Genomic DNA, 15,870 nt, shown 5'->3' with positions numbered 1-15,870 from the left:
GTATTACTTTCTGCAATTTCAGCTGTTAACTTTATTTTCTCTCTAAGTGTTTTTCTCCCCAGAAGAAGCTACAACGATGTTCTGCTGAGCTGTGGTGGCCTCATGGAGGGGGCCATCATCTAGCACACTGCTGCTAACCACTTAAACATTCTCCCTCTCCTGATAATAACTTTTTGCTTTCCTTAACATTGGACGTGTTACTGCTAGTTTACCCATTTAATTAGAGATCCACTAGGATAAATACAATAAAGTTTATCTCACCAAATAGAATATTTACTAAGACATCACAATAGAACTATAGACACATTATTGTGTGTGTGTGTGTGTGTGTGTGTGTGTGTGTGTGTGTGTGTGTGTGTGTGTGTGTGTGTGTGTGTGTGTGTGTGTGTGTGTGTGTGTCTGCTCTGTCTTCTCGATCCCCAGTGAGTCGTGGATGATGGTTGCTTATACTGAGCCAGGATCCTCTGGAGGTTTCTTCCTGTTAAAAGGGAGTTTTCCTCTCCACTGTCACTGCATGCTTGCTTAGTATGAGGATTGCTGTATAGTCACTGACACTAGTCAGTGACTTGATGCAATTTGCTGGGTTCCTTATACAGGAAACATTATTTCTGATTGGCTTACTGAACTGTGAATAGGAATGTTTATTATGTGAAGTGCCTTGAGACGACTCTTGTCGTGATTTGGCGCTATATAAATAAACTTGAATTGAATTGAATCATAAGATCAAGATGAATGTGAAGGAGGAGGTCACATTCCATGAAGAGCAGCTTTAAGCTGAAGAGTTTAAAACCTGCGTTGATGGAGAGCTGAGAGTTCCCCTTCACGTGTTAATGCTGAACTGCATGGACGCCGTTGGACTTTTGACCTCTGAGATGCACTATTTGCTCAGTGCAGAGGTGATGGGGTGATAAAGAGTTGTTCCCGAGTCTCCGCGGAGCAGCTCTGTGGACACAAGGGAGTGGGAGAAAGTAAAGGAGCCTGCGAAGCCTAGCAGTGCACTTAACAGTCACTTAACTTCCACCAAACACAGAGCCACTTTTCTAACATTAAAAATCTCCCAGCAGGAGGAATTTGTGCTAAAATCCTAAATGAATCCACGAGACTGAGTTTATGTAACATGGCTACACGATTAAAGCCATAAAAGACAGATTTGGAGAGTTGTTGAGCTCTACTTACAGAGGAGGGCTCTGCGTCATGTTTAGTTTGGCACAGTCGTGTCTTTGTCTGCACTTTGTTATGGGAAGTCAGACGGAGAAGAAGTAGGGCACAGGAGAAGGAAGTTTTGTGTTTGTGCAGAGGGCGACGCAGAAGCTGCATTCCTTCTGCTGCTCGGGTCCAGCTGACTTCAATCATCTCAACCGGCCGACTCAGAAATGAAGGAAAAAGCGCCAACAGGCTCCAACAGTTTTGAACTTTGGGAATTTGTTGAAAGACGGCTTTCAGAATAACCTCAGTTTAGAGAAATGCAGATTAGTTCTGATCACAAAGACGAGCTAACGGCTAGCGGGGCTCAGACCTAGTGGAAATCTGGATCTCAAAAAGTTTCACAGCAGTTCCAGAAAAACACCATTTTAATAATAGCGCTGCATGGTGGCACTATGGGAAGCACTTTACCCTTGCAACAAGAAGGTTGTAGGTTTGAATCCCGGCTGTGGCCTTGCTGCACGGAGTTAGCATGTTCATGGAATTCCTCCAGGAACTCCGGCTTCCTCCCACAGACCAAAACCATGCCTGTGAGGGTCATCATACTCCAAACTGTCTGCAGTGTGATCGGGTGACTGGTCGTTGGTCTCTGAGTGTCCCTGCATGAGGTTGTTAGGAAAGGTCTTATAGTTATTTATTCTCTCACATTTATTTGTATGTCTTTAAAATTAGATATTTTTGATGCAGGAAAACAGCCTCCTGCTTTTTAAACGGTGTTATCATTGGTATTCTTGCACAGTTGCCCTTAAAAACACACGTTTGAAATAAATCTATGGAAGGTGACCAGTAAAAACAAGTACCTAGAGATTGAGGCTTAGTCCACATGTAGCCGTTTGTTTTTTAAACAAATATCCGCCCCTCCAAAAACTTGCATCCACACCACCTCGTTTTTAAAAAAACTGTCCACACGTACCGGATAAATACGTTGTTAAGGACATGCCAGACCTGTAGGCGGCAGTACTTCCCCCGTTCTTAACCTCGTCCTTCGTCTGTGGTCTTCCGCAAGGAGCAGTAATTCCGCTTGCAAAAACAAACAAGCAAAAAGCACTTGGACAATTGATAACGCGAGCGCAGCTCTGAGGGCATCCATGCTGTCGGCTAGTGTAAACACAGGTCGCACACATGATGTCAGCTTTTTTGTCGTGGAATGTGACGTTGCGGACCTTAAAACTCCAGTTTTGTCCGTCCACACGCAGACACCCAAAACGGAGAAAACGCAGATCTTCACTTTGGCCGGAGTTTTTAAAAAGATCCGTTTTTGTGTGAAAAAACTCCGTTTTCGTGAGGATGACAGGCCAAAACGTAGAAAAATATCTACTTTTTGGCAGATCCCCGGCTACGTGTGGACAGGGCCTAAATCTGGTATCTGTGTGTCTGCAGACGCATCGTTTTCTGTCATTTAAATCCATGAATATTTTAAAAGTTGGAAATTAAGTTTGAGAAGCGTGATTTCTCTGAAAATGGTCAAGTTCAAGGACCGGACAGAAGTTTAAAAGCAGCAGATACTGAAGGAAAACCTTTAAAGGACGTTCAGAAGGTCAATTTGATGGCTTCAAAAGATCTGAAACAAAGTCTGGCTGCTTTGATTTAAAATTTAGAGAAACGAGGGGGGAGTCATGACTTCTTCCGCAGCTCTGTGCTCTGGGCCCGATGGACTGGAGGGTAAGGCTTTCATTGTTAAAAACGTCATCATCAGTGGTGGACTTTAGAGGGTAGCTACACATTTTGTCATCTCTCAGCTTTGCGGAAGAGTCTGAACGTTCCTCAACCGTCTGGCTTCATGTGGAGTCACATGACTTTGAGAGGAGGTGGAAACATCCCATTGACATTCAAAAAACCACGAAAGCAGGTTTACCCGGCAGAACTGCTGCTCACAGCCAGTTTAAATGATCACATCATTCTTAGCTATTTCTCAAAAGCAGTTCTCTGACTCTGGTGTGTAATCTGAGTAGATATCTGCGGATTAAGGGGGATTATCCTGCACCTGTCTCCCTGTTATTGGACTCTTCTGAGTGCTCAGACGGTCTATGTCATCCGGTCCTTCTCTATGATTCATTATGCTGGGAGGAAAAGACTTCTGGCAAGGACAGAGAATTCAGAAAATGAGACTAAGTTCAGAGAGTAATCCCTGGTTAAACAGGAGGGAAGAAACCTCTACAGGTTTCACTTCACAGCTTCAGTTTATAATTTAACCGTTCGCGTCCTGCTTTTAAATTTCTGATTTCTAATTCATTACATAATTGTTTTTTGTCCATAAACACACACGTGGAAATTAGAGAATGATAATTAAATGAACCTCGGGGTCATTTATGTCCTTTCATCTCATAATTGTGCAGCCACTTGGTTTGACTGCATGGAAAAATAAACAAAACTGATGGAAGAATGAAAGCTGCCGATGGTGATTAGTGAGGGCTTTGTTCTGTTGCATGTTCATAATATTAGAGAGGATGTTCAGGAGCAAAGAGATGAAGTGTTTCAGAGGTAAGTGGACCAATGGTCCCATCAGCATGGGAAGGTCAGGTTTAAACACACACAGCTCCTCTTGGACAGCCATTCTCTTTTCTCTGAGTCATTTTCATATTTAAAAGCTTTGGAACATAAATCATGACTTGGACCCAGCCTGTCTGTGTTTCTGGAGTGGATGTGACAAGAGATTATCCGAGATGTTCTCTCCATTTTTCTCAATTAACAGCATGAATTCAGCTCACACACACACACACACACACACACACACACACACACACAGAGTGAGTTTTATGTTAAAATGTGGGCAGAGCACCTGAAAGATCAGAGCATGACTCAGCAGGTGGGTGCCGGGATCAAACCTACAACCTTGCAATTGCTGGACAACCCGCTCTACTTCCTGAGCTACTGGGCCTTGGGGAGTTGTACAACCAAGCACTCAATAAATACAGGAAATTTACCAAATTATTATTGTTATTATTATTATTATTATTATTATTATTATTATTATCTTTCATCACTTTGTTTCATCAAAGTTTTCTGGGTGATATTTCAGTGTTACTATATTAACGTTTTATGCTATTTTGACAGTGTTAATTCACGCTCACAAGGTAGATAAAGATTTTCACAAAGCATTTATTTCTAGCAGTTTAATTCCAGTTTGTATAATTTATTCATTTAAATCTTGATTATTTTTGTTTGGGGTACTCAGAGCGACTTTGAAATCTTTATTTTATTAATTTAGAAAAAAGTGATGATGATGATAATTATTATTATTATTAGTAGTAGTAAATATTATAATTGCTGTTATTGTTATTAATATTCCAACATATTATCGTAGCAATAAAATATGTCTAATATTTAAATGTAAGAGGTCACTCTAATGCCCACTGGTAAATAGAAACTAACCCACAGCACACGAGAACACCGTCTAATGTGGTTCTATAGCATCCTGCTCCAGAATCTTCCACATTCGCAAGTGTTCACAAACACAGCTTCAATGTTATTTCTAGTGAAGAGTTCTTTCTTTTTTTCCCGGGACACTACTTTTCGTTCAGAGTCAGACGTTTTTTCATCTTGTACTTACCTTTCTTTGTGTCCTTGTGACAAACACCTTCCCAGATCAGTTGTCTTCTTTGCTTGTTTAACAAATAATTGTCTGTTTAATATAAACAGCAGTTCCTGGATCTGTTCGTCACATTTAGCAAACATTTCAACAACTACTTCTGTTTTCAATCTGGAGTCAGTTTGTACTGTAGTAACAGTTTAAATGCAGCCTACTATGGATGATTTAGAGGAAATCTAAAAGCGGATGGTGGATGGCTGCTTATACTGAGCCAGGATCCTCTGGAGGTTTCTTCCTGTTAAAAGGGAGTTTTCCTCTCCACTGTCGCTAAATGCTTGCTTAGTATGAGGATTGCTGTAAAGACTCTTACACTAGTCAGTGACTCAACTCAACCTGCTGGGTTCTTTATATAGGAAACTTTGTACTGATTGGCTTAATGAACTGACCTGTATTGGAATGTTTACTACGTGAAGTGCCTTGAGACGACTCTTGTCGTGATGTGGCGCTTTATAAATAAACTTGAATTGAATTGAATTGCAAAGCATCTTTATAGAGAAATGTTTAATAAAAGTTAAACATCACAACTTACAACTAAAGACAAAAAATCCATCGCAATGGGAATTTATGGCAAGAACAGTTAAAAAAAACAATGTTTGGCCACAATAAGATTTTTTAAAGATAATCAATTAATTTAGAAATGTTTAAAAAATTACTCTAGTAGGTGCGAAAATGACCCTTTAAATTCAGAATGAAGTCTCCCAGCCCTCTCCGCTCATTGTGGGCAGGAATCCTGTTAGCAACTTGAGTTTCCCAGACCAGTGACCTTAAGGTGACCTAGGGTTCTGCAACCCCCCAAGGCGCTTCACAGCAGTCATTCACACATTCACACGCTGATGAGCTACAATGTAGCCACAGCTACCCTGGGGCGCACTGACAGAGGCGGGCCTGCTGAAATACTGGCGCCATCAGTCCCTCCGACCACCACCAGCAGGCAAGGCAGGTTTAGTGTTTTGCCCAAGGACACAACAGCAGCATTATCTGGTCGGAGCCGGGATCGAACCTGCAGCCTTCCGATTACTGGACACCTCGCTCTACCTCCTGACCCTTAAGTCTTGTTTTGGATTTCTGCCTCAGACAGATTCGTGGATGTTTAAACGTCGTCTCGGCTGACACACTCAAAGCAGGTGCTGGATTACGAGTTACTTAAGCCAAAGTTTAAACTCAGAAAAAATGTCTCCAAATGAAATAACCAAAGTCTACCAGACTCTGTGAAAGATAGAAGAGTTTTCACTTTCCACTTGACAATGCACTCTTTTGCACAATGTCGAGTGTGTCACAGACAGTGGCGGTGCCAGGAGGGCGCTAGGGGGCGCTATAGCTACCCCTGGATTAGTCATTGCTTCCCCATAGCACCCCCAAGTAAATATTAGATTTTTTTTTTTTTTTTTTTTTTTTTTACAATTTTTAGCTTCATCAGATAAATGCTTTCTTTGTTTCTTCTGAATTATTCCATGATAAACACGTTACAATAAAAACTAACCAGGTATAGCTCGACTGTTCTAAGGTGTAAACATGTAAAGCATATATGGTTAAAATCAGGTTAATTACTAAGCCATTTAAATCAAAACATTCTCCTCAAAAAGTAGCATTTTTTTTTTTACTTTGATCTAAAATCTTTTCACCCTTAACTTTGTTTCCTGCTTAGAGGACATCTCAGACCAAATTTCCCAGCCACAAGAACACAAAGTGTAATTGAACAACAGAGCTGATATTGCTCCAACCTGGCTGCCGTCGTCCCGTTCGGACAGGAGGTGATTTTGCATCAGTGTCAACGGCCGTGGCAAAGAGGAGGAAACAGATCCAGAGAGACGAGGGGGTTGGTGAACCAAACTGACTCGAGAGTTTCCATTAACAGATAACAGCATGTAAAAGCACACGCTATGAAAACAAAAACACATGAGCTCATGCTATCTGAGGTGACACAGCAAGCACAATGACCTACACGGGAGGCTACAGAGACTTCCTTCAGATAGAGCCGTGGACCTGTTCTGGGAAACGGCGTGAACAAAAACATTGTTTCTATAAAGTGCTGCAGGGATTATGGTCTGACTGACACACTCCTCAGCAATGCGCTTCGGGCAAACTGAACTCTGCACAAGAGAAAACTCTCTTCTTAACAACACAAATCTCATTTTAACCACATTTTTCGTACAATATTTGGTTGTTGCAATCCAAATAAGATGCACTTTCAAATAGTTTTAAAACTTTTCGCCATTTTAATCACAAAATATACTTAGATTGTTTGGGTGGTAAAATAAAAATTCAGCACAGGGGTCATCATATTTAAATAAATTGTATAGGTGACTGATTCAGTGTTTATGTAGGACGACCTGAAGAACATTTCTTATTCAAACATACTATGATGGATACCATCATTAGCATTTATTTAAGCTAGTTTGTTTTGATGTGGAAAATGCAAATTAATTTATTTAGTTTTAGATTTAGTGAACTCGTGTTTCAACCTGCTTAAGCTCAGCAGCAGTTGCCTTTCCACTGTTTGGGTCATTATTTGGCTTTCAGAGATAATCTTCACTGGCTGGTACTTTCAAAGGAAACGAATGGTAAATGGTAAATGGCCTGTATTTGATATAGCACCTTCTAGATTCCTGGAACCCCCCAAGGCGCTTTACAGCACAATCAGTCATTCACCCATTCACACACACATTCACACACTGGTGGGGATGAGCTACGATGTAGCCACAGCTGCCCTGGGGCACACTGACAGAGGCGAGGCTGCCGAGCACTGGCGCCACCGGTCCCTTTGACCACATGGGAACGTGGGTTAAGTGTCTTGCCCAAGGACACAACGACAGCGACAGACTGAGTGGGCCTCGAATCTGCAACCTTCCGATTACGGGGCGAGCACTTAACTCTTGTGCCACCGTCACCCTATATATAATGCGGGCAGATGTTTCTTTGTAAAGAGTGACAGTTGCTGGAACGGTGTTTTTGATGATTTGTGAACGAATTGAACGATAGACAGAAGAAAAGATAGAAAAAGCCAAAATTGCTACAGCCCTGCTCTCTCAATAGAAAAAAGTCAACAGCAGCTATTCAAATACTCACGCTGCTGAAAACCTTTGAGGCTAATGAGGCCACTGAGAGTCGCTGTATTGGATTTCAGCATGACGCAGAAAATCAAGACAGCAAGAGCCCCAGAAGCACCTTTCTGCTTGACTCTTCTGAATGTAAGAGCCCTTTGTCTACATCTGAAGTAAAAAAATTCACCTGAAACATAAAAGACAAATCAACCAAATCCAGACATAGATCAGCCCATTTCCAGACTATACAAGCTCCCAATCCATAAAGACTCATTATAACGTGTTTTCTGTCCTATAATGTGTATTAAAACAGGTTTTTGCAAGCTTAAAGGACTCAGTTGACACTGATGTGGAAACACTGCCACATGCATGCAAAAACTGTCTGCTCATAGCTATGGAACTTCTTCATTGGCCTATTAAGGAATCTCCTAAAACCAAGCCCCCACAATGCGGCTCAAAAATTGAATCAAACCCGGAAGTACCAAAAATTGCAGTTCCACCATCATCCACTAGGGGCTGGTGTCAGAAGCGAGCAAATCCTCATTGACTCCCATGTTAAAAATACCAATTTCACAGCAGAAATAAACATGTTTACAGCCTGGTACCAGAACATGTTGTTGGTTTAAATGATCTACGGTAGTTTACACTCATGACAACTCTGAGGGGGTGAATTTTTTTCTCACTCTTCTGTTTAAGTGAATTATGGGCTCGACACACGGGAGGCGACATCGCCTCTCCTCCATTCATTTTCAATGAGACAAGCGCAACAAAGCGATAATAGCGGGTCTCCCTCCAACCAAGCGAAACGCGAAAAATGTGCGTGTGAAATTTTGCGCTAGTGCACGTGCTGTGCACAGGCGACCCAGCGACACGATCCCAGAAAGTTGAAACAATTTTAACTTTTCATCGCTGTCGCTCGGTCGAGTACCAGTCAACGGAGGTTTCATTCACTGACCAATGAGCGGACAGGATGCTCCGTACATCTCCGAGCAAACATGAAGGAGAAGTTGATTATTATTATGTTTTATATAGTAAAATCAGAAGTAAGATTTCACATAACTCTAGCAGCACCTTGTGAAACATCATATCTACCACTTTTTTAACTCTGAACCGCTTAAATAACCTTAATTTCCTCCGACCTGACACAGCCAAACAAAACAACGAAAGTTTCAATTTCACCATGGAACAGAACGCGTAGACGGCAAATCATATTTATGTATTTTAGGTCACTGCCGAGCTGAGCTTAGATTTTAAAATGTACTGTTTAACCATGACATTTAAATGTAATAGGGTAAAACCCAGTGCATTTAACACAATGCTGCACTTTAGAAAATGGGTTGAAATATAACATGTTGGTGGAGCTGGGTTCCGACTATCGGCTTGTGGAGCTCTCGGGAGACCGATGTTTTCCACCCGGTTCTCCCCTCCCCGCAGCTCGGCGCATCTCAGTCTGATCGCGGCTTCTGTCTGCTGTGCCGCTGCCGGCTTTCAGCAGCTTTCGGGAGACCTCTGTGTTCCACCCGGTTTTACCCAGCGGTCAGCCCGGCGTATCTCTGACTCAGAAGCTCTGGTGTTGTGCACAGTTAACTCCAGTTGTAGCTAGGTTGCTACCTCCGTTAGCTTAGCTCCCACCTCTCCATTAGCTTTAGGTTAGCTTCAGGTTAGCTTGTAGCTAGTTCGACCGGGTGTTGTCAGTTGATCCCAGCCTTGCAAGCTACACCCTCAGCTCCACCTCTCTTCCCTTTTGTGGAATTGTCTGGGCTTGACGGTACCTGTGACACGGTCAAAATGGTGGTGGTGGCCACCTCCCATTTTGGCACAAAAACGTGGAAATGAATTGTCCAGTATATGTGTTGATGCCTAAAACATAAGCATGTCATGACCATTTCGGCAGTCAGTTACTGGTGTCGAATTACAAATGCTGGCATTTCAGTGTTAGCTTGGTGCTGTCGCACATACTCACTCCATCCTGTTTCTTTTTTGTTTAAGGAGAAAATTAGGACAACCCCTCTAGTCGGCTGAGAAATCGGTCTCAATGTAACCTTCCTTCCAACATGATTGAGAGATTCGAGTGTTTTGAGATTATTTCACTCTATAACTCTTACATGCTGCTGCTGTGAGCATCTTTTGTCACTGATCAAGACAGCAAAGACCACACTTCCTCTAATGCAGGAGAAAAATGACCCTGATAAGTGCTCCCTACTGTAAAACACCCAAGAGCGCACTAGATATAACAATGTATTTATCTAGTTATAAACTTACTGTGTATGACTCGTCTTCACTTGTCATCTAAATTCTTCTGGTGCTGATCCGTAACTGGCAGCAGCCATGAAACTCACAGAGCAGGAGTGAGAGTCACCTGTTGTTTATAAAAATGGACTGCAGTACCTAAATGTAACCACAGGATGTCATCCTTACATATTGCACCTTTAAGGCTGGCTTGAGTAACACTTCTGTCTTGCCCCACGGCTCTAACACACTTTAAGGTGACAGTAATGAATTAATCTGTACAATCCCAACATTCGAAGCACTTCCTATGATAAATACAGATGACTGTTTAACCCTTCCATCTCTACCAGCACACAAATTGAAGCAATGCTCTCATAAGGAACACCTCCTGAACAAATTCTGTCCTTTTTCCATGTTTGTTTTGTATTTATGTGCAGTCTTTGTGTAAAAAAGTATTTTTTCTTTGTGAGAAGAGTGTGCACTTAGCCATAAAGATCAAGGAGGAGTGTGTTTGCAAGTGTCTTTGTACTTGAGCTCAAATGCACATGTGCATGCGTGTGTGCGTGTGTGTGTGTGTGTGCATGCTCTTTGGACAACTGAATGATAGAGTGGAAAAACTTCAAAGCAGCTCTTTCATCAGAGCATCGACATACAACCCAGACGCCGACACATTCTGGTCTCTTTCTCATGACCACTTCTGACTTTTTCTGTTTCTTTCAACAGAAATTCAATCACACGGGAGAACAATCAAGGTCCTGATGTGCTCCTGAACTTTAGAAAGTTTTTTTTTTATATCAGATCCAGCAGATATGCAACTTTTTTTCTACATGACATCCTAGTTGGCAAGTTACAGCAGCACACTTGGATGAAATAAAAATCAATAGGCAGAAAGATTTAGAGATAATTCTTTTCTCTTCACGTAGGGAAAGCCTCAGGGGCAGACTCATCACTGTAATCTGGAAGTTCAAACAGCGTCAGCGGTACTGGGAGTCCAAAAAACATGTAAATGAACAAACACATCACCAGAGGACATGGAATAAAAGAAGAAGAAGAACCTATATGGAACAGAGAAGTGACTTTGAGTCATTTTCTGGTGTTGCTACAAACAAAACCACAGTACGGCGTTCAAAAAAGGTTATTGTAGCAGGTTTGTACTAAACACACTCAAAAAACGATTGTTAGTCAATATGTTTATATACAATTTAACTAAAACTGATAAAATCCTGACTGTAATTTACCAAAATGGTTAAACAAAAGTCAAATGTAGTGAGCGTAAACCTACAATAAGCAATAAATAATCCTTCTTAATTGAATCCCATTTGAGTCATTTGGGCTAAAGAAGAAAAACTGTGCATGCCCAACAGTTATTATTTTAACTAACATCTAAAAAATCACAACTGTTTATTAAAACAGTTTAACACAAGTCAAATAAACATAAACTTAACAACTAATTACCTTAAAAGTGACATTTTCAATGTGTTTATATAAAGACTTTAATGGAAAATTTACATGTAATTAAATGTCATAAAGTCAACAGTTTTAGCCGACTCTTTTTTTCAGTGCAGAGAGCTGTCAAATTGTGATAGAGAGGTGTGAGGATAGTATGGCTTTGTGAACGGTGACGCCAAACTGTTATTTAACTATTTATAACATCGGTGAGTTGCCATGGGGAGGGGCTCTAAAACTATGTACCCTAAAAGACGTTTAAAAAGAAGAACTGTCTCAGTTTATTTACCAGATTATGAATAACATCTCCAAATGAGATGAACTTCCTAACATGAAGACAACTGAGTCAGCGGATCTGAAAACCCTGATTTCATCCAAACAGCAACAGAGTCATAAAGGACTCCTACGATCAGCTGGAGGCCACTGGAACCAGTCTAAAGCCGCTGCACGCTGACTTTTCTTTAAAGCAGTTGTAGTATTTATTACCCCTGTTGGCAGGCGGCCTGGTGCGGCTGCGGGACCGGCTTCGCTGACGCTGCAGTCGGGATTTGCCCAGGAATCTGTAGTAGTACGAGTGTCTCCCAGATCCCTTCCTGGTAACCCCAGCCATGCTGTCACTCTGGCACTCAAAACAAATCCTCTGGTCGTGGTGTCAGTTCAGACCCAAAGTCCTCATGGAGTTAAAGCTCTGCTCATCACAAACTTCCCTTCAGAACAGGTCTTTACTTTAAGTCCTCATGGGTGGTGTTGCGTTCAAATCCACTCCACGGTGAAATCACTTCCTACTGCCAAGAGAGGATTAAATCATCAAACCTCCACTTCTGTTCAACGCTCCGAGTCCAGTCCCGAAAGCTTTAGCCTGCTTCTCTCACTGAGAGCTCCCCCTCAAAGTTTCCCCAGTGTGAGATCCCAAAGGCGTGATGTCCGGAGTACGGTGTGAGTGTGTATCCTGAATGACAGGAAAGCTGTTCCTGTTCCCGGTGCAAGAGTGCGACAAAGGAATTTAAGACAACTAGATAGAAAAAAAAACAAGCCTGAGTTTTACAAAGCAGAAACAGATGCAGCTACACACATCCAAAACCACCTGTGTGTGTGTGTGTGTGTGTGTGTGTGTGTGTGTGTGTGTGTGTGTGTGTGTGTGTGTGTGTGTGTGTGTGTGCGTGTGCGTGTGCGTGTGTGTGTGTGAGAGAAACAGAACAAGGAGGGGAAGAGAGCATGCTATGTTACTGGGAACAGAGGAAAAGTTTGGGATGCCTGGAAAACATGCATAAGATCAGAGCAACAGTGGAATGGATTTACCAAACTGGTTTTCACCAGAGGCCAGATTATTCAGTTACAGGCTATCAGGTAACCCTCTGGAGGCAGGTGTTGCAGATTTGCTACGTTAAAACCTACCTTCCTGGTTACTCCACATGCGTATATCATGAGCATTTTTAACTCAGAAGTACCCCTGAAGGACTTAGGCCTAGTCCACACGTAGCGGGGTTTTTTTTTAAACGAATATCCGCCCCTCCAAAAACTTGCATCCACACCACCTCGTTTAAAAAAAAAACTGTCCACACGTACCCGGATAAATACGTTGTTGTTGTTGTTGCCAGACCTGTAGGCGGCAGGACTTCCCCGTTCTTAACCTCGTCCTTCGTCTGTGGTCTTCCGCAAGGAGCAGTAATTCCGCTTGCAAAAACAAACAAGCAAAAAGCACTTGGACAATTGATAAAGCGAGCGCAGCTCTGAGGGCATCCATGCTGTCGGCTAGTGTAAACACAGGTCGCACACGTGATGTCAGCATTTTTTTGTCGTGGAAAGTGACGTTGCGGACCTTAAAACTCCGGTTTTGTCTGTCCACACGCAGACACCCAAAACGGAGAAAACGCAGATCTTCACTTTGGCCGGAGTTTTTAAAAAATCCGTTTTCGTGTGAAAAAACTCAGTTTTCGTGTGGATGACAGGCCAAAACGTAGAAAAATATCTACTTTTTGGCAGATCCCCGGCTACGTGTGGACAGGGCCTCAGTTGTTCATCCTTTTATCAAAACTTATTTTGAGCCTGAGAGGGTTAACGATCCTGACTGGGGCAGCAGAAGTTAGGAGGCAGAGCGGGTTGTCCAGTAATCGGAGGATCGATCCCGACTCCCAGCAGAGAATGCTGCTGCCGTGTCCTTGGGCAAGACCACTTTGCCCGCTGGTGGTGGCTGGAGGGACCGGTGGTGCCAGTGCTCTAGCCTGGCCTGCCATACTCCTCCTCTGTTTATTTCTGCACGGAGAAAGGGTCTGGGAACTCTCCTTTTCAAATAACCCCGCCCCCTGAGAATTCTAACCGAGCCAACCAGCGCTGAGTAGCGTACGTCACACACCATAACAACGAGTTTGTCATAAACATGGTGACTGAAGCGGAGATCGCTGCAGCTCTTTCCTCTGTTCTAAATGACTTGAATGTCTTTAAAACCACAACAAGCAGAAGCGCCAAAATCCTTTCTTATAAAAAATAAAAGATGTTTGCGCTGTCGCCAGACACCTTTCATTTACAACAGCTAAGAAACCACAGCGTCGCGTGGTACAGTCGGCATTTCCGTCTTTTTTCTGATTGGTTATTTTTGAGCTGCCTAGTCCTGCCCCTCATGCGCCTCTCTGCTTGTGAGCAACCAGACTCTTTCTCTGTACAGAATTAAACAGAGGACGAGTCTGGCAGGCCAACCAACGCTCAGCAGCCTTGCTTCTGTCAGTGGCCTCAGGGCAGGTTTGGCTACGATGTAGCTAATCATCACCAGAGTATGAATGTGTGTTCCTATGGGTGAATGACTGATGGTGTTTAGAAGGGCTTTGGGGGGTTCTAGGACTCTAGAAGACGCTATATAAAATACTGGTCGTTTACCATTTACAGGCCAGAGACTCTCTTGGTCAGCTTGCTTCCCACACCAAACCTTCCGTCTGGAATCTTGGTGTGACCTTTGACCCAGCTCTCACCCTGGATTCTCATGTCAGTTCTCTTGTTCGCTCTTCCTTCTTCCATCTCAGGAACATTGCTAAGCTGAGTCCCATTCTGTCCCACTCTGAACTTGAGACAGTTCTCCACACCTCCATCTCCTCACGCTTAGACTACTGTAACTCTCTTTTCACGTGTCTGAGCAGAACCTCCCTGAACCGTCTACAGGTGGTTCAGAATGCCTGTGCTCGGCTTCTGACCAAGTCCTCCAAACACACCCACATCACCCCGCTTCTCCTCCAGCTTCACTGGCTGCCAGTCAACTTCAGGGTTCATTTCGAGATCCTGGTCCTGGTCTATAGGGCCTTAAATGGACAAGCACCATCTTACATTGGTGATCTTCTTAGTCCCTACACCCCCAGCAGGTCCCTGAGGTCCAGTGACCAAAGCCTACTGGTTGTGCAGCGCCAGGCTAAAGACCAAAGGTGACAGATCATTTGCTGCTGTGTCCCCCAGACTCTGGAACTCTCTCCCCCTGAGCCTGAGATCAGTGGACTCAGAGGTCTCCTTTAAAAAGCAGCTGAAGACTCACTTGTTCAAGCTGGCTTTTGTATGACCTTCTTCACCACTCTCTCTTTATTCTGCTCTCCCCACCTATTCCACCTTCCTCAGGATCCACTGATTTCCATCTTTCCTAGTCACTCTCTCTCTTTCTTAACATTTTATTTTTTAATCACAATTGTCCATTTTTTGCTCATTTTAAATATATTTTAACCATTTTCTAAATTATTATTTATATTTTTCCATTTTTTGTTTTTGTGAAGCGCCTCGTGATTTTTTTCTTGAGAGGCGCTATAGAAATGATACTTTCTTCTTCTTCTTCTACTTCTAAAAAGTGTCACTATCGCTGATTCTACTGGATCCTGTTCCAGTTTGAGTGCCACCCCTGGTTTTACAAATCACCTCCTTTAACTTCCCTTACTGGACAAGAAGAGAACATGTGGGAGTGATGGCCTATCAGCAGCAGATGTAAGAAAGTCACAGCCAATCACAGGGTGTCACTGGTCTGGAGGGAACAAAAGGGTCAGGTGGGCGGATCAGAGTCTTAAATAAAACAGAATTAAGTGCAACTCTGGGCTGAATGGTGTCAGGTGATGGTTAACTTAACTTTGATTATTTTTATTTTAAAAAGCATTAAATGAAAAACTGTCTTAAGTTATTTGAAATGACCTTTTCAGAAAACTTTCTAGCAACCCAACACACATCCACTTGCAGTGGGGCAAAAAAGTATTTAGTCAGACACCGATTGTGCAAGTTCTCCCACTTAAAATGATGACAGACGTCAGTACTTTTCATCGTAGGTACACTTCAACTGTGAGAGACAGAATGTGAAAAAAAATCCATGAATTCACATGGCAGGATTTTAAAGAATTTATTTGT

General features: G+C 42.7%; 1 protein-coding gene across 9 annotated transcripts in view; it reads right to left on the bottom strand.

Moving 5' to 3' along the window:
- Nucleotides 1–15,870, bottom strand: part of dab2ipb (DAB2 interacting protein b) — a 262,935-nt gene that overhangs the window by 164,060 nt on the left and 83,005 nt on the right. Inside the window, exon 1 of one of the 9 annotated variants that reach the window (XM_015943230.3) lies at nucleotides 11,995–15,145. The exons of 7 other annotated variants lie outside the window; for them this stretch is intronic. In XM_015943230.3, coding sequence (XP_015798716.3) covers nucleotides 11,995–12,118 — 124 coding nt within the window. In that variant the 5' untranslated portion in view covers nucleotides 12,119–15,145. Of the gene's footprint in view, nucleotides 1–790; nucleotides 4,018–11,994; nucleotides 15,146–15,870 lie in introns of those variants that run through there. One more of the 9 variants, XM_054744592.2, reaches the window with a different exon arrangement.

The sequence above is a fragment of the Nothobranchius furzeri genome, chromosome 6 (assembly GCF_043380555.1).
Source record: "Nothobranchius furzeri strain GRZ-AD chromosome 6, NfurGRZ-RIMD1, whole genome shotgun sequence".
NCBI classification, from domain to species: Eukaryota; Metazoa; Chordata; class Actinopteri; order Cyprinodontiformes; family Nothobranchiidae; genus Nothobranchius; species Nothobranchius furzeri.
This window is presented reverse-complemented; position numbering and strand designations above follow the sequence as displayed.